Source organism: Hyperolius riggenbachi, chromosome 2 (genome assembly GCF_040937935.1).
Source record: "Hyperolius riggenbachi isolate aHypRig1 chromosome 2, aHypRig1.pri, whole genome shotgun sequence".
Lineage (NCBI taxonomy): Eukaryota > Metazoa > Chordata > Amphibia > Anura > Hyperoliidae > Hyperolius > Hyperolius riggenbachi.
The window spans coordinates 282,287,341-282,306,468 of record NC_090647.1 but is presented as its reverse complement, the minus strand read 5'-3'; the positions used below and the strand labels follow the sequence as shown (position 1 = coordinate 282,306,468).

Here is a 19,128-nt window from a genome sequence, read left to right as displayed (position 1 = left end):
GTCTCATTCATGAGAGGGTCAGGAGCCAATGAAATCTGCTGCTGACTGGCTCACAGAGCCCTGCTGTCATAGTGACGGCAGAGCAAGGGGCATGCGGTGATGGATGAGCGGCGGGTCCAAGTACTGATTCGTCAGTAAGTCCTGTTTGTTGGTGCCAGCAGTCTCTGGTCCTTAAGGATACGCAAGGGGTTCAACAAGCTACAAATGGTGTAAATATTAGATGGTATGTTACTGTACTGTGTTTTGTTTTTCTCTTATTAGTTGAAAGAATTTGCAAACTTTGACTTTGACATCTGGAGGAAGAAGTACATGCGCTGGATGAATCACAAAAAGTCTCGGGTCATGGACTTCTTCCGAAGAATTGATAAGGACCAAGATGGAAAGATTACTAGACAAGAATTTATTGATGGCATATTGGCTTCCAGTAAGTGCCCAGATAGTAAGATAACAGTAATATCATTCCCATTAACCCGTATCACCTGTGTGGTTACGATCATTGTGTTGTGTTTTGTGCAGAATTTCCAACTACAAAACTTGAAATGACAGCTGTAGCAGATATTTTTGATCGGGATGGGGATGGATACATAGATTATTATGAATTTGTAGCAGCCCTTCATCCCAATAAAGATGCCTACCGGCCAACCACTGATGCAGATAAGATTGAGGACGAGGTAATTCAGTGTCACGTTTATTCTAATGACATGACATTTCTGTAATCTGTATACCCATCAGTTTTCATGATTACTTCTCAGGTCACCAGGCAGGTGGCACAGTGCAAATGTGCAAAGAGATTCCAGGTGGAACAGATAGGAGAGAATAAATATAGGGTAAGTATAGGCTTTCATTCTTCCATGCAATTATTAAAATAGCAGCCTTCCTATAAGAATAGCTTTATAAAGGACATGAGGTATAGATACATTTCTGTGATGACCATAGGTAAATTCGTCACTGATCAGCACTACGCATGCTTTATTTAAATTCTCTAGTTATTATTGATTAGGCTACTGAGCAGTGGGCAGTGGCACGTCCTCTGTTCTTTCTGCTTTCAGTCTGCACTCTGTTCGGTATGAGCAGAAGCCCAGATGCGGCCCCCCATGGGCCTACTAGAGACCCTGTTGAACAGCTCTCCAGCAAGATGAGCTGCTAAAGGAAAGTTAGGTTTTTTTTTGGTGCATGGATAAAAGTGGCTTTCCACTTCATTAGGAAATACTTTCAAGCAGCTGTGAACCCGGCTGGAAGTCTGCATGAAGCAGATGAAACAAGGCGTAGTGTCAGAGCTCTGCTTGCACAGCCTTATGTTTCCTTTTTTGGTATGCGATAATTGTCACATTTGTGAATGAACCCAGCAATAGCCATAAAAGACACCAGATTATTTAAAGGGACTCCGAGCAGTGCAGAAACTATGGAAAGATGCATATCATTTTAAAGCTCTCTTTCTCCTCTTTCCAATGATATATAAACCGCCGCCCTACGCCTTTTAGTTTTCGCTATTTTCGCGATTGAATTTGCCAGGGCGTAGGGCGACGATTTAGGGGTCGTCAGAAAGAGAGCTTTAAAATGATATGCATCTTTCCATAGCTACATTGTATTACACAGGGCGACTTTTTCTCAAAGTCAGCAGCTCCATTCAGCAGAAAAAGTCGCCCTGTGTAATACAAAGTAACTATGGAAAGATGGATATCATTTTAAAGCTCTCTTTCTCCTCTTTCTGACGACACCTAAATTGCCGCCCTACGCCTTTTAGTTTTCTCTATTTTCGCGAACGAAATCACGTCCGCGGCAATTTCAATCACGAAAATAGCGAAAACTAAAAGGCGTAGGGCGGCGGTTTATATATCATTGGAAAGAGGAGAAAGAGAGCTTTAAAATGATATGCATCTTCCCATAGTTTCTGCACTGCTCGGAGTCCCTTTAAGGATACATATTCTGTTTGGTGATATGTTTAGCTTTGCACTTTGAGTTTAAACCGTTTTCTACTTATCGCTTGTAGTGTTGAATCTGGAATCTTGGAGTCTCCATTAATATAATATACCAATACTATCTTACTTGCACCATCATGGTCTATAGATGTTCTACCTTTAGTCCAGAAGTAGTGTTAGGTATACTCTACCAGTGAGTGCATCTTCATTGTTGTAGTAAAGGATATGCCTGATCAATAAAGGGGCCCATACACTGGTCGATTTCAGCTATCTGATGGTCGAATCTGCTGCATATTTATAAGTGTATGGCCACCTTGTATTTGTATTTAGCAGATTATCAGGTACAAGGCAGTGTTATAAGTATTATATGTTTAGTGTGAGCCAAACGCTTGTTTCCTTCTCCGGTTTACCTTGTCCAGTTGCTTATACATTTTTAAAAAACTAATAATACAGTTGTTTTGTGCAGTTACTTTTTCTGATAAACTAAAGACTGTTCTTTCTTTTTCTTTGTGCTCTTTTGTGTAGTTCTTCCTAGGCAACCAGGTACAGTTCATTCTGATGCTGCATCTTGCTTCCCAAATAATCACATGCTGTCTACTAAATTAATTCCTTTTCATGTCTTGCTGTGATCAGTTGGAATTCATTCAATCATTGTAGTTTAATTGATGCTGTTTAAGAGCTGTACACAGACTTTTCTGTCACGCAAATAACAAACCCACAAATGCTAAATGTGGATATACTGGAGAGGGTCTGCATGTCGGACTAAACAGCTGATTTCATTCTGTGAGGTGTTTGACTCTGAATCCTGATATATCATTAGTGATGATCATTGCAGCTGATGGCTGGCTGGGAGCTTCCTGTGAGATGGACTTATATATGTATGTAAAATATGCTTGCTTAGGCAACATGGAAGTGATTTTATTGAAAGCACATTTCCCACCAACAGCAGTAAATAAAAGACCTATATTTTAAATGTCTGTCACCCAATAGCTGTAATTCTTGCAAGCTGAGACAGCAGTTGGGACGTGCATAGAGCCTCAGGGTTTTCAGTAGACTGCCTTGGCAGAACTTGGTATAAAAAACAAAAGGGTCTGCTGCATGCATAAACAGCTAAATTACTTGCTTTGTCCCATCACTGTTGTCAGATTTAGTTTCACAAATTCAATTATATGGCTTATAATATCTTACAGGATACCAGCTGCCTGACAGCTGCAAAATCATGTAACCAGATGTCATTTTATCATGATTTATTTATGGAGTCAAAGTAATTCTTCAATACAGAGTCAGTATGGGAAAGCTAACTTCCATTATCATAACTAATTTTGTAATCAGAAGGTGTAAGTGGCAGATCTGAGGAGCAGAACAAACATTAACCCATCCTAAAAAATAAATAAAAAAATGTTTATAGTGTAATGTTCATGCAAGTAGCATGCTGGATATGTAAATAAGGGCAATGCTTGTAGTCTAGATCTCCTCAGTCCTGCTCAATTAATATGTGCTTTGTGTACATGGATCTATGCCTCATGGCAGATCTAAGTGCACACACATATTGAATACATATATATCCTATCTATATATGTCTGAAGTGGTGCATGGGTGACAGCGTATGGATATTTTATGTACTGCTATTGCCTGTTTGCTGTTAATAACCAGTTGTGTGGACTTCACAGTTTGGGGACTCTCAGCAGTTACGTTTGGTGCGTATACTGCGCAGCACAGTGATGGTTCGAGTTGGTGGAGGCTGGATGGCTCTAGATGAATTTTTGGTCAAGAATGATCCTTGCCGAGGTGAGCCTTTTCTTCTGAGATATACTAGTGATGTAGTAACATATATTTACATCTAAGACATCATCCTTAAGTAAGATTAACCTGAATCCTGAGCCAAAACGTTATCTCAAGTATAGAAGGAAACTGTTTGAAACTGACAGGGTTTTCTTGATGTTGGTTCCCTTTAACTCAGCAGGCAGTAGAGGTACACCAAAACACAGACCAAAATAAAAATCAGACAGTTTTAAAGTGAAGATGCATCAAAAAGTTGGAAAAAAAAAGTAAATACTTGCCTAAAAAGAGGGAAGCCTCTGGATCCTATAGAGCAGGGCTGTCCAAATGGCGGGCCGCACCGAGCTCTTGCAGTGGCCAGTCTGTTTGCTGCGTCACTCCCCCTCCTCTCATTACTTCAGCCATGCCCACCTCTTTCTCTCCACCCCCGAAAACCAGGAGGTTTCTGCTCCGCGGCCTCCCGACCAAGATTTCCAGGAGCATTTCCACAAAGTCCTTCCTCTGGTGCAGTGTGGACTGCTAAGGAGGTCCCAGTGAGCATCGGGGGACTGGAGGACAGCATGGAAAGCCTCTGAAGTATCCAGAAGCTTCCCTCTCCTTAGGTAAGTATATACTTTTTAAAATTTGTGATGCCTCTGGTTCTCTTTTAACCACTTCTGGTTATTTTCACCTTATGGACGAGAGGAATTTTCACATTTCAGCGCTCCTCCCATTCATTCCCCAATAACTTTATCCCAGCCAAATGGATCTATACCTTGTTTTTTCTATCAGCAATTAGGCTTTCTTTGGGTGATACATTATGCTAAGAATTATTTTATCCTAAATGCGTTTTAACGGGAATAATAAGAAAAAAAATAATTCTTTCCCAGTTTTTGGTCATTATAGTTTTAAAATAAAATGTTCTTCTGTGGATAAAAGCCTTACATTTTATGTGTCCCGGTTATTGCAACGTTTAAATTATATCCCTAGTACATTGTATGGTGACAATATTTTATTTGGAAATAAAGGTGAATTTTTTTAGCTTCACATCCATCACTAATCACACACCCATAATTTAAAAATAATATACTCTTTTGACATACATATTAAAAAATGTTTTGCCCCTATTATATGTAGGTGTAATTTACTATTTGCCCACAAGATGTCCTTGTGCATTACTTCCTGTCAGCATACAATAAGTATGCTAAATAAGAAGTAATGTGTTACACTGTAACTAGGGAAGTGATGCAGGCATCCATTTATGTTTGCGATCATGGTGGCCTAGAGAGGGATGAATGAGTTCCCATTCATTAATCTAGTGATCGGCGGTGTAAATGAGCGAGTGGGAGGCAGCTTGGCGGTACTAATTAAGAATGATCACTGATCACAACCAGTGATCATTCTTGGCGGAAAAGAACGGATTGGCTCAGTGGACTTTTTTCTCCTGCTGCCAATCCCCCCTGTTCCTGGGAACATTGCGACCGTGTGCTTCTGCCTGCACGATCGCGCACACATCCCCCCAAACTGCAGGGATGTGACTATCGTGTCCCTGCAGCTGTAGCAGCTGCCGCTGCGTTTTTGTGAGGCTCACGTCCCAGCAGCAGAAAAGGTTAAGCATTCCTTTCTCACTACCAGTAAAACTAAAATGTATTGCTGTGTATTGTCCCCCTGTGATGAGATTGCCTCACTTTGTCAGTGTGAAGACTAGATCTGAGGGCAAATCTTCCTATTGGGAGTAGAGACAGTGATAGAAAAGACAGATGTTCTAACACCTCCCCACTTTCTTCAAACAAAATCAGAACATTGTCTGGACTTCTTAATACATGATTTCTGCTAAAGTTCATTTTATACAGAGGCATGCATTAAAGGGGTGTACTGAGTAAACTGTAAAGGCATATGCTATGTAAAGCGCTACGGAAAAGAGATTGGCGCTATATAAGTAAAAAATAATAATGTGCTATTAACTGTGCTGAACTTTTGGACTTCAAGGTGAAAACCCCAAATAATAAAGGTTGATTTTTACAATAGTTTCCAACACCTTGCTGAATAACAAGCCCATCATAGTTGGTCTTTTCTATCCTGGTAGAATAGGGAAGTGTATTTCAATCTTGAATTTTAGTGGTCTACGTTTCTTTGACAGTGTTTTTCAGGTTGCTTATCTTCTTAGTTGCTTGAAAGAAATATCAGTTCTTCATGCCAGTTCTTTTCATACTGACTGTGGTGTGCATGTCATCATTGGCTGGGTTTCTTGTTATGCAGCCTGTTCTTGCCTTCATAGCATGTTGCAGCTGAATCTTTGTTCTGTGTGATGTACCCCATACACATGCATATCATATAAGAATTGTCATTGGCTGGACATAGCTGTACGTATTGCATGGCTTACCTCTCATCCCTCTCTCCCCTGTGCACCTTTCTTTTATTCTCTTTAGTTCACCATCCAGGGGCTAAATTAAAGAGAACTGATTCCGTCTCCTCCATAGGTTTGGGTAATTGCTCGTGCTTTGTAGATGTGCCTGTCTATATAACCAGAAAATACTTTTCAGAGCAACAAGGCTGTAATATTTTCTGTAATCCTATTGCTTTTATGCAGCTTACGTTTTAAACCAAATCTGACAGTAGGCTTTGCTATATTGATCATCTGTTGACAACTGGAACTATGGGGAGAGTCCTAAGATCAGCCACTGGAAAGAGGAGGGGATTATACCTCAGAAATTAGATCTTTTTTCTCATCTACACTAGTTGCTTATAGTAAACTAAGAAGAATAGATCTATGAAGAATATGTTGTAAGCCTTTTCAGTATAGTACAAACTAATATTAGAGCAAATAGTGACAGGTTTACTATAATATTTTGGTGTGTGTGTGTGTGTCTATTTTAGTAAACTAGTATTGGGCAATTTCCAAAGTACCAGGCCAGCTATGAAAGCTCATGAAGCTTGGTAGCACTTAATAATCTCACATTTTAGAGCTTGTGCACATGTTGGCATTGACCTGCAGCAAAGTGGCTGTTTGTTACATTCTGTTGCAGCTCTGACCCATTTCTACACTGAATTGAACAGTGCTGCACAGCACATTTGGTGTGCCCATTAGACAGTACTCTGCATTATCTGATGACTTTGCATATCAAACAGGCAGCTCAGCAATTCAACAGTGTGTCCAGGCCACTAAAATATAGTGCGCACACACATATGCACACGTCTGTGTAGCTTCTAATTTAAATATATTTGACAAAGCAAGTCCTTGAGCAGTATGTGACTGATGAAACATTGATCTCTATAATAGAAATTATTGGAAAGTTCTCTACGGTTACCAAATTATGAGTGTAGTAATAGAAAGCCCTAGACCTGGTAATTAATGTATTGACCCCTTCTGCGCTACTTTGGATAACTACATTGCTAACCCTTGAAAATAACATAAATGGGTCATGTGGCTTTTATTAATTTTTGTGTGTTCTGTATAGCTAATAAAACTAACTGTTTTGCAGTTTCATGGATACAGCTTATGATTTTGTTGCCAAAGTAAACATTTTATGTGCTGCTTTCTTGATAAATGAGAAAATCTTTGAGTTTATTTAACAAGGCAAACAACAGTGTGGAAAGTACAGTCACCCATAGTGCCAACACTCAGAGCTCTGGCAACCATAAGCTAGAAAGTTATATCCTGATTGTGTACTGTGCTTTTTACATTGTCATTATGCATTGTGTTGCCTTATAAAATAAACTCTCATGGTTGATGCAAATGTGATTAATTTGACTTACCTGTTTCCAACAGCAAGGGGAAGGACAAATCTAGAGCTACGAGAGAAATTTATACTTCCAGAGGGGGTATCCCAAGGAATGACCCCCTTCAGGTCCCGAGGGCGAAGGTCTAAACCGTCTTCCAGGACTGCTTCACCCACGCGGTCCAGCTCCAGTGCCAGCCAGAGTAACCATAGCTGCACATCCGTCCCATCCTCGCCTGCCACTCCTGCTAGTGGCTCAAAGGTAAGACCTGGTAGTGCCCAGGGCAGATAGATTGGCTTGCAGATAAATAATACAAAGTGCAGTGATCTTACTTTTGCAATGTATGCTTTGTACTACTCCCTGACTGCAGTATGCATGGACTACCCATCTTTTACTGAATGTGTTTGCTGTGTTTTATCTATGAACTGGCAAGACACAAGGCGACATTCATCGAATAGAGGGACATAGATCACAGCTGTGTACAAACACTTATGACGGGGCCCTATCCATAGCACCCACCTTGTTTTTCCTCAGGTCTACCAATTAGTCAGTTTGTAGCTCATCTAGTCCTAATTCTAGTCATCTCCTGCCCTGCCTGCTTATAAACTACCACCATACCCGGATGTGCAAAGCAACAGATGACTGCATTTTTCTTTCCCATGAGAACCTGCACAGGTCATGCCATTGCATAAACTGCGATGTGTTCCTGTGCCCATTAAACAGGCACTGTAGTGACATATAGTAGAATGTAGTAAATTATACATAATACCCATTTCTATGTTAATTATACTGGTTTCTGCATCAGAAACGCTTCCTATATCTACAAGTAATTGTATATTGGTATGTGACCCTGCCCTACCAGTGATGTTTAGCCTAGGCTGTTTAGTTATTCATAATTCTCTCAGAGCATAAGTTTAAGAATGTAAATCAGGACAAGGAAAGATTTTACAATGAGCAAGCATTGACTAAATAATTTAATATTGTTAAAATGAGCAATTTTCTTCAGTAAGCTATAATTAGTATAGTTTTGTTAAGCTATAATTACCGGTAGTAGAGTTTCTCTTTAAACTGCCTCTTTTACATGACTTAGCTGTGGATCTCCGAACTTTGGCTTACATTCATACAACAGTTGTTGCCACCCAACACCCAGTCAAGTCATCCTCAGTATTTATCAGCATTGGGGTCCTTTTCCACTGAGAGCGATTTGCTTAAAATCGCAAATCACCAGTGATTTTTAAATCGCTAGTGTTGCTACTTTAACATAGGAATCATGAAAAGTACTGTAATTTCCACTATAGCGATTTGATTTTCTGTAAATCGCAATTGCTTTTTGGAGTGATTTTTGAAGCAATTGTGCTTTACTGTTAGAGACTCAGAGATTAAGATAATAGATTTATACATACCTGGGGCTTCCTCCAGCCCCATCCGCATGGATCGATCCCATGCCGGCGTCCTCAGCCTTCTGGGTAGCCGGTACCGGGTCTCGTAACTTCGGCCAGTCGAGGCCAGTTTTACTCATGCGCAGTGACTCCCTCCGTCTCTCCGGCGCTGGCCTTACGCATGCACCTGTGCAGTACAGAGGGAGCGTACTGCCTTTGCGTCGACTGGCTCTGACTGGCTGAAGTTACGAGACCCAGTACCGGCTATCCAGAAGGCTGAGGACGCCGGCATGGGAACGATCCATGCGGATTAGGCTGGAGGAAGCCCCCTTTATGTATAAATCTATAATCTTAATTCATCTCTGAGTCTCTTTAAATGCAACATCCTAAAACAGAATTGATGAAAAATCGCATATGGTTGCATCTGTGATTTTCTTTTGTGATTGCTGGTGGAAAAGAGCCCTTATGGGGTTTTTTTACCTATTGGAGTGAATTCTCAAAAAACAACTGATGAAGCATAACGTGTGGCAACTGCAAAAAAAAAAAAAAAAAAAGCATTAAAGAAATGGTCAACAAATAGTGATAGTATAATATTAGTAATTTTACTGATATTCTACTATCATCCTCTGTACCACAAGTCTCACACAAACCCTCCCCTATACATGCCTAACACTAAGCACCCCCACTCGATTACATAATAGACTAGATTTCAACTACACTGTAGTCAAAGTCCAGTGAACTACTGCTCCCAGCATGCCTGCTACCCAGTGGCGTAGCTAAGGAGCTGTGGGCCCCGATGCAAGTTTTACAATGGGGCCTCCCAAGCACTCTATACATAGCAATTGATAAGGCACACCAAAACCTGCTAATGGCAACTACAGTGTCAGAGGTGCAAGAAGGGGATGGGGAGCAGTTTGTTAATGATTACCACTATTCAAAGTATCTATAGAAGTGATTATTACCAGCACAGGACCAATAGAGAGCTAATACTGTGGTTGAGGGAGGGCCCTGATGCGGTCGCAACCTCTGCACCCCCAATTGCTACGCCCCTGCTGCTACCATTTCTGCAGAGTTCCACTACATAGTAGCGCAACTCTACCACCGCTATTTTACAAGGCGGCCGCTATTTTTATAGCCGGTATTTCCTTATTTTAATAGGGACGCTTACAGAAGCCCTCCAATGTCCCTGGTGCCTCTTGCTCCCAAAACGGGGGGTTTCTAACAAGTGGAATAAGTTCTGTTTGTTTTTACATGGAATGTAAGAATTCAGAATATAGAAACACGGATGTAAAAACTACCAGTGTCATCACAATAATCTAAAATTGTGCTAAATTATAACAAAAATATATAGATATATAGCCCCGATCTAATTGGTTGTGTAGAAATACTATTCAAAGCAGGAACTAAAAGCCTAAACATGCTAAACTAGAGTTAGCAAAATATTTAGCCTTGCAAAAAAACAACCTTACAATAAATTTGAATTAATGCATAACAGTGTATAAACAAATTTCCATTACAATAGAAAATATATAAGCACCTAATATGTAATTCACAATTTAAGCTGCTTCCTCAGTGGGCTGCAGCATAAAGTTCACAAGCTTGACATCAGTAACTGATAAAAAGCAGGTGAATCTTCAGTTTACTTTGTCCATAATAAATGGACCTTATTATCACCCAAGGTTCATAAGCTTCATAGTGGAAACTTGATGGTTTGAGTAAGTTACCCAAGAATAATGCATCATTTTTTTTTTTTTTAAATTACAATTCAATTTGGTAGCCTGGTACCCTGTTGATAGTGGAATTCCCTTCCCTTTGGGCAAGCTAGGGATGAAAAGCAAACCATAATTTCATTAAGAAAAGCTTGCTGTTTGGCTGGTTTCCACTGAGCTGGCGTGCGTCTTGCGCACACGGCATTTGCAGTGGTGCGAGTACTCATCCGACTCCCAGTGATTATAGTACGTGCTGCGGTAAAATCCAGCATGCCGTCTGAATCGCATCGGCATGCTATTGGAACAGAGTTTGCCCACTCTAATTACTTGCAGAGAAAAGTGGAATTAGGCCTTTAGAGACAGTTTAAGAAATAAATTAAAGTAGAAACCATGTATATTCTTAAGTGTTTGTCAAGGTGTGTCTTCCTCCATTCATTTTGTTGTTTGCTTTTGTTCTTTTCCTACATTTGTGCTTTATTTTACCTTTGGACATTGTTTTCTGTTTGTCTTCTTTTGCCAACTTATCTCCCTTCTTCATCTTCACTCATTTTGCTGCTCCGTCCTGTGTGGCCTTACCCTTTTCACAGACTCCACAACAGCTGTCTCGCTGTTATGAGAAGCCCTGGCTTATAAACAGCAAGGCTAGCACGCCCTCTAGGGGCTCCGACTACTCAGACTACCAGAGTTCATCTTGTGAGGTAGAGTATGGTCCTCCAACCCATGGAGACTCCACCCCTTTCCTTTCCATAGGACACTCTCCACCTAACATCTTGCTTCTACATTTCCATGATTCCTCAACTAACAATTGCTCTGTCACGTGATTGAAACACTGTGCTCAATTGTGTTTCTTAATCCTAATAGTTTGTCTCTGTTACTGATTTTTAATTTAAATGTTCAAAGATTAAAGGCATGTTAACATAAGCACTGATTGAGAAATGTAAAAATACTAAATGGCCGTAGGTTGTTCTATTGGAGATGGATGCATGATTTTAATTACACTGTGATTTTTCTATTTTCTGTATTCTTAATTCTATTGTTCATTGTATCAACATGCTACGGAAAGTTTTTGTCTCTGCATGCTGGATTTTATTACTGTTACAACTGAATGTAGTCACCCATATATACAGCAACCACGCACAGCATGCTGTTACCTTTCTGCTTCCATGTCAAATACAATGATGATTGTTTCTTAAAGAAAGAAAGCTTACAGTACCAGTAAATTGATTCTCCTACTCTCCTTTTATCCAATAATTTTACACCACTTCATTATTTCAATTTGCATTCAATTCCCATAGTCAAAATTTGAAGGGAATATCTGTACAACAAAATTGCTACATAAACATTAACTCAGTCAATGCAAAGGGACTTATTCAGTGCACAGAAAATCGTAGCAAAATGGGAGCCATTGTCCTGATCAACCAATCAGAATTCTTGTTTCATTTCACAAAACTGATTGGTTATTCTCAGCAACTGCTCTAGTTTTGCTCTAGGTATCATTGTACTTAATGAATCACCTCAAATGAGGTGCATTTCTACCAAACGGCATCGACAATTCATCTATTAGTATAGCTATTAGTAGTACTTTAATTACTGGCAAATGTAGCACTTTGTTGTGCCAAACCGCTGATTGAAACCTTATTTTTCGGCCAAGGATTTGTTTCTCTGCTGCCTTTGTGATAAGAATAAATACATTTGCATATTCTCAAAGTCCAACCAAGTTTGAAAAAAAAAGTTTGTTTTTATATTGAAAATACAGTCTTTTGCAGTCATAAATGCTCTTATAAGAATGAAGATAGGTTAATCTGAATTCTAGGCAAATATAAAGCCTTACGGTAGTTTAATCAAATCTTGTTTGAATGGAAAATCATTTAATCTAGTTGATTACACAGCTTGCATAAGGGCATACATTTGTCATATGTTTTCAGACTTCCTGCATTGCGGGTGTGCAGAAACATGGGGTCAGCTTTCTAACTGGGCTTCCTGGCTGGACTGTGTAGTTACAAATCACTGTCTGGCATTACAAATCTTTTGATGCGTTCTACATAGTGCATCTCAACTGTGTAGCTGCCTGCAGTTTGTTTCTAAAGACAAGATGCCCATAAAGGGACAGTATTCTACTTTAAACAAGACACATTTGAGGCCTTGTCTTGTCTGGAAATAGTGTCAGCTGGGGTTGTAGTTACCTGTATAAATTGCTCAGGACACTCCAAACGAATGCGAATAAACCTGATTCCTGATTAGACTTCTCCATGGGGGGGTTGCCAAATAGACGTAATTATTTATCAGTATGACTGGGAGGGATTGAATATGACAATGATCATAATCCCCCTGCTATGCTTTTCATTTTCTTATCTGTTTATAAGTTTAAACATTGCACATAACTTCTTGCTTACGGTATGTCTTTTGGTTTAAGTGGCAGAAGACTGCTGCCCCAGTTGTGGACTACTGACAGTGTTTACACTTTAGTACAGTACAGGCTGCTGGGAATGCTAGAATTAAGTCTTCAGAATGTTAGAGTGACTGCTTGTCATCAAAGCCAATATTAAAATTGTTATTTATCTCCAAGGGCTGCAGACAAACAAAGAATGATTCACCCAATTTGTTGTTAGTCCCCATTAATAGTTTGTGACCATTATTAATCATTTGTATGCGTTTCTAAGGTAACTCCAGCTCAGAGCAGCAAAATGAAGAAAGCTGCTATGCACACAAGCCGGTCATCCCTTACAGGAGATGCATCTGCAGCCACTCCTTCTGGTGCCAAATCAAACCGACCTGGTGAGTATGGATGCACTGTTCCAAGCTTATTGTGCTGTTCTGCCAATCGGGAGACTACATAACCTGGACTAAGTAGAAACCATAATTTATTGCTTTAAGGACCATTACAGCGAAAAGAGTAAGCCATTAAAAACTGACAGAACCGACAGGTTTTGGGATAGTACATCTCCTCATGGGGGATTCTCAGGGTTTTCTTTGTTTTCAAAGGCATTTCCTGAACAGCTGTTGCTAAGTCTAACTACCAAAATAATAAGAAGAAAACAGCCAGTCTCCCTTCTCACTTGCACACTATTTTAGCAGGTAGACTTAGCAACTGCTGTTCAGGAAAATCCTGAGACTCCCCCATAAGGAAAATTGACTTGTCCAAAACTTGTCCGTTCTGTCTGATTTTAACAGTTAACTTTTCACTATAGTGGTCCTTTAGCTTAGAAACGGCAGACTGAATTGGGTTGCATACAGAGAGAATTTATTTATTTAGCCTTCAGGACTAAAGAAAAAAATTTAACTTTTATTGACCAATTAAAAAGGAGGATAACTGTACGTATAGGAAATTGTGCTAATCTGCAGTGTGTCTTGTTTAGATGAAACATGTTAGTGTAGGGTGATGTTCGTTTGTCCAGCACTCGCACTTTATATGTAATCTTAGCTTGTGATGTGACCATTGAGGCAGACTATAGTCAGCAGGTAGATGGTCTTTGCAGAAACAGGAATACGACCATCTCATTAGGTGTGGGTGTGGGTCAAGCCTACGTTTTGTCCTACCCTCTACAGCTATTAGCCGTATTAATACTATCTACTCTCAGGGCTATTAGCACACTTCGCAGATTTGCAGTTTCTTGTATATACGTAGTTACCTTTCTTATTTTTAATTGGCCAATAAAAGTTAGAGTTTATCTGTAGTCCCCAGGGCTCAGGTGCTAGTGTGGGACAAGTCTTGATATTCATGTTCCCCGATGTCTTTTTTGGATTTAGTTTGGTTCTTGTCTTTGATTTATTTCAGTGAATGTGGATACTGCATGCATTAAAAGTAATGAACCTTTCACCACCCCTGACAATGCCAGTTTGCAGGATAATTTTCTATTGCAAATATTTGGGGATTACTGGAGGTGCCCATGTAAATCAGGCCTGCTGTTCACATGTACATTGGGAACACAAATATTTCCTTACTGGAATCTTGAAAAACTGCCGGTGCCTCCTAAACTTTTCTCCACTTTAGGTGATCTTGTTATTTAACGCCAACTAAAACTTAAAATATGTGTCTCTGGATAGCTATGTTTTAATATTCTTAGTGAGAAGACTTGACCTTGCAAAAATGTTATGCTTCTCTTCAGTTAGGTTAGATTTAAAGAGAGTCTGAAGCCTTAAAAACAGGGCAGTTTCTAAGCAAAATTTTACCCAGGGCGAGGGTGTAAAATCTTTTTGCAGTCTTAAAACCCTTTTAAGGCAAGTTTTTTCACTTCCTGCCCTCAGCCACCAGGTGTCAGAAGTGGTTTTTGGAAAACGGCTATAACACACCTTTGCCGCTTTGTTTTAAGCGTTTAAGTACTGTAGACTGTGGGCATTATATTTGAAGATTTTCTGTTTAAGTGGTCTGGGTTCTCATGTGGGTTTTGAGGTTGGAACTGCCGGCTATCATGACCGCTGGACATTTTCCCAAAAGCACGTTAGCTGAGTCACTCAGCTTATAGCAATATTATCATTCTACAGACTGCTCTGTTCAGGTGCCTTGTGGGAAGCTGCAGCCAAAGTACTTCTGCATTGGGGTGACAAAGGAAACTCTGAGTGATGTCACTCTATTTCCTGTATTGTGTCTGCTGCCTTTCTTATAGAGTCCTGGCCCTGCTGTAACATAAGTATAGTGGTTATCTGTTGTGTGCACATATCAGCTGTGCAGAATGCCTGTTGCTCCCACCTATTACACAAAACGTAATTCATATTGTTATTGCAGTTAACAACTGTTTTGTGTACTGAACTGCTGCACACATTTTTAACTTGATTTTAATTAAATTTTTCACTAATAGTCCAAGCAAACAATTTCTTTTAATGTGTGTACATTGAATCAATATAGATTTTAATTGGAAATATTTTTTTTCTATAGAAATTGAAAGACCAGCTGTGAATTTTCTCTTCAGCGCTTCACAGTATAAAATTCACTCCCTCCCAACTGCCTAACGCCGATTGGCGGCAGGAGGGTGGCCACCTCCAGGACCGCCTAACGCCGATCGGTGTCAAGTCCTGGGAGCGGAGATTAGGGAGAATGCGTGCAGATTCCCGCTGAGTGACGGAATGGAGCTCCGAGATAAGCCTGCTAGCCCGTGATCACGGCTGGTAGGCTGTTACAAATGTTTTAAAAGTTTCTTTCGGTTGTACAGCGCTGTGATCTAGCGCTGCACAGGGGACAGCTTAGTGACAAAGCTGTCCCCTTGAGTGGCTCACAATCATAGGCTGATGCCTATGAGAGGGGATCAGTGATTGGATCTCGAGGGAAGGAGCGGCGGCGGCGATTTCGATCGCGAAAATAGCAAAAACTAAAAGACGTAGGGCGGCTGTTTGTGTCATTGGAAAGAAGAGAAAGAGCGCTTCAAAATGGTATGCATCTTTTCACAGTTTCTTGTATTACACAGGACGACTTTTCCCCAAAGTCGGCAGCTGAATTGAGCTGCTGACTTTGGGGAAAAGTCGTCCTGTGTAATACAAGCAACTGTGGAAAGATGCATGCCATTTTGAAGCTCTCTTTCTCTCCCCAACGACACATAAACCGCCGCCCTACGCCTTTTAGTTTTCGCTATTTTCGCGATTGAAATCATGGCCGCGATTTCGATCGCGAAACTAGTGAAAACTAAAAGGCGTAGGGCGGCGGTTTATATATCGTTGGAAAGAGGAGAAAGAGAGCTTCAAAATGATATGCATCTTTCCATAGTTTCTGCACTGCTCGGAGTCCCTTTAAGTTGTATGGCTGTGCAGCACACTGTTAAAGCTGCAGTGTGCTGAATGGTAAAAAATTGCCTGGTCACTAGGAGGGGTGTAAGCCTGTGGTCCTAAAGTGGTTAAAATAAAACACTTATCAGATATCTTTTGGCGCAGAACACTGTGTCTTCCAGCCTGTTGCATGGGTTATAATGGATGTGGTGTCCTGTCATCACAAGCACTGTCACCACAGGCACTGTGAGGGACAGGATGCCCCTCACAGTGCCATATGGGGGCGCAGTCTCTTCCTTCCAGTTCCTGGAGTTTAGATATGTTTTATTTATGCATTCATATACCCTCATGTCTTTTTTTTAAAATAAATTTGAATTTTTTTCAAGATGAAACTTTAAATCCTCAATTATCCTACCTTGTTGTGTTATTCCACATAAAGTGCACATCAGAGTTGTGATTGGGTACACTCATTCATGCTTGCTCCAGTGGTCATTTGTTCTCTAACAAAATGTACTTGAATAGTGGCAGGCACTACGATCCTGTGTAACTTCCTCTATAAGGGGACCCTGCTCCATGTTACTGTATTGATAGATAACACTTCTTCCTACAAGCATGTTCTGGGATGGTAATAGCAGTATTAAATATGCCATAAATTAAGTCTTCATTATGCAATGAAACAAGCGATAACCGTTCAAAACTGCATTAGGCGGTGTAAAATATACCCATGTGAGAAGGACAGGTATGTTGTACACCGCATAATGCACTTTTGAACTGTTATCACTTGTTTCATTAAATAATGAAGACTCATTTGTAGCCTTGTCAGTGGTCATATGATTTTTCCTTTCTGCACTAACAAGACTTGTGCTTGTATTCTCACATGGACAATGATCACCCAAATGGATCCACTAGGATAGATCACACGTTCTGTCTGAGAACCATCATTGTCGGTATCTTTTCACATCATTGTTTTTTTTTCAGTTAATGATTAGTGTATGTGGCTTTAGTCTGCAGCAGTCGCCATTCTCTGCGTGTGTGATCAGTGTCATCTTACAAGCATTTAGGTGCAGAAATTCATTGTTTAGCCTTAGCGTGGGATGCAGGTTATTTTTTTTTTTTTTTTGTATAGAAAGCAAAGATACCTGGTGCAGTGGTCCATTAGTGCTCCTCTCCTTGCTGCAGGCACCCAGATTTTTGCTTGCACATCATTAATGCAGTCACTCAGTACACTCAGTTTGTGGTGTTTCTCGCCACCGAATTGTTCGACTGTCAAAAGCCATTATGTTACCTAATTAAATCGCAGGTGTCGAAGTCCACCTGGAGCCATAATGCACATGGTGGTGGCTGGATAGTGTACTGGTTAAGGGCTCTGCCTTTGACATGGGAGACCAGGGTTCGAATCCTGGCTAGGTCAAGTACCTATTCAGTAAGGAGTTCAAGGCAAGACTCCCTAACACTGCAGGGTGGCCTCTTGAGCATGTCCCAGTGGCTGCAGCTCTTGAGCGCTTTGAGTCCGACAGGAGAAAAGCGCTATACAAATGTTCAGATTATTATTATTATTATATTATTATACATGTGCGTGACCGAGGCTGTGCACGCCAACATGTGCTTGTGCATGCAGCCGCGCTTGCGCAGTGCGGCGGGAGGCCACCTAGCATCTGTTAGTGGAATGGGCTAAATTAGTATTTCATTATAATTTTGTTTTTTTTTATCATGGTGCAATTTGGCTTTGCATTAGCTTAGTCATAAGTTCACTTGTGTCATCTTCCACATGAATATCAAACATATGAAAAAGTACTTTAGTTCTACTTTGTTATTATAAGTATTTAAAGCCCTAGTTCACTCTTCCTGATTTTTCATTGTTGTTGAAGGTGAATAGAACACTATGCAACTACTCACATAATTTTCATGCTTGCTGGAGCTATTCCATCGATATTCCTTTTAAAGAAGTCAATCATGGAACGCTGAGATCTTTGCACAAAGTGTAAAGTCTGTAGTTTAGACATTTCTCCCTCTGCTCAGAACCGTAACATGATCCACCACCTCCTCCGCACCATAGGGAGGAGCTGGGCGGGGTAAGATCTGTGCTCACGGGAAAAACTAGCTTATGCCCCTCCCCAGCTGTTCCTTAAAGTGAACGTTAAGTCAGGAAAAAAAAGTTTTACTCACCTGGGGCTTCTACCAGCCCCCTGCAGCAGTACTGTGCCCTCGCAGCCACTCACTGCTCCTCTGGTCCCCTGCTGCCAGCTAGTTTCGTCTTTGCCGACAGGCCCGTCAGGACTGGCCATGCGTAGCTTTTTCCCCATTCCCGACTGTAATTAGCGCTATTGCGGGCCGCAATACGCGTTGCCGCATATCTATGCGTTCTTAATGCGGCAACGCGTATTTTTGTACGCGTTGCGGCCCGCAATAGCGCTAATTACAGTCGAGAATGCGGAAAAAGCTACGCGCGGCCAGTCCTGACGGGCCTGTCGGCAAAAACGAAACTAGCTGGCAGCAGGGGACCAGAGGATTAGTGAGTGGCTGCGAGGTCACAGGACTGCTGCAGGAGGCTGGTAGAAGCCCCAAGTGAGTAAAACTCATTTTTTTTTCTGACTGAAGTGTCTCTTTAAGGGATTAAATGGGGAGGAGTTTGGACAGAACATAGACTGCTGTTACAGGGTACCTGTGACTTTAAAAAATGTAATGGTCAGATACTCTTTTTAGTAGAGGGAATCCTCTTTCCCCGTAGGTGCAAGATGGCTCATATCTGCGCAGCAGCACAGATCCACTTGGGATTGGCTTTTTCCTTGGAGCACAAGTGCTCTGTGCTTCTGCACAAGCATGGGTCATCCTGTGCAGTGCAGCTGCGACCTTCCAAAGGGTCCCAGCCTACAGCAGTGGTCTCACAGAGGACGAGAGAAGGCTTTCTCTACCGCGGTAGGTATCTTACTTCCCCCCCCCCCCCCCCTT

At 41.0% G+C, this 19,128-nt stretch overlaps 1 protein-coding gene across 22 annotated transcripts in view; it reads left to right on the top strand.

Moving 5' to 3' along the window:
• Positions 1 to 19,128, top strand: part of MACF1 (microtubule actin crosslinking factor 1) — a 449,681-nt gene that overhangs the window by 429,121 nt on the left and 1,432 nt on the right. For 10 of the 22 annotated variants that reach the window (XM_068268833.1, XM_068268817.1, XM_068268826.1 and 7 more), the window contains 9 exons: positions 262 to 424; positions 517 to 671; positions 753 to 827; positions 2,445 to 2,462; positions 3,590 to 3,707; positions 6,107 to 6,163; positions 7,447 to 7,658; positions 11,073 to 11,183; positions 13,146 to 13,260. In XM_068268833.1, the coding sequence (XP_068124934.1) occupies positions 262 to 424; positions 517 to 671; positions 753 to 827; positions 2,445 to 2,462; positions 3,590 to 3,707; positions 6,107 to 6,163; positions 7,447 to 7,658; positions 11,073 to 11,183; positions 13,146 to 13,260 (1,024 nt within the window). The remainder of the gene's footprint in view (positions 1 to 261; positions 425 to 516; positions 672 to 752; positions 828 to 2,444; positions 2,463 to 3,589; positions 3,708 to 6,106; positions 6,164 to 7,446; positions 7,659 to 11,072; positions 11,184 to 13,145; positions 13,261 to 19,128) is intronic. The other 12 variants (XM_068268830.1, XM_068268831.1, XM_068268820.1 and 9 more) reach the window with 7 other exon arrangements.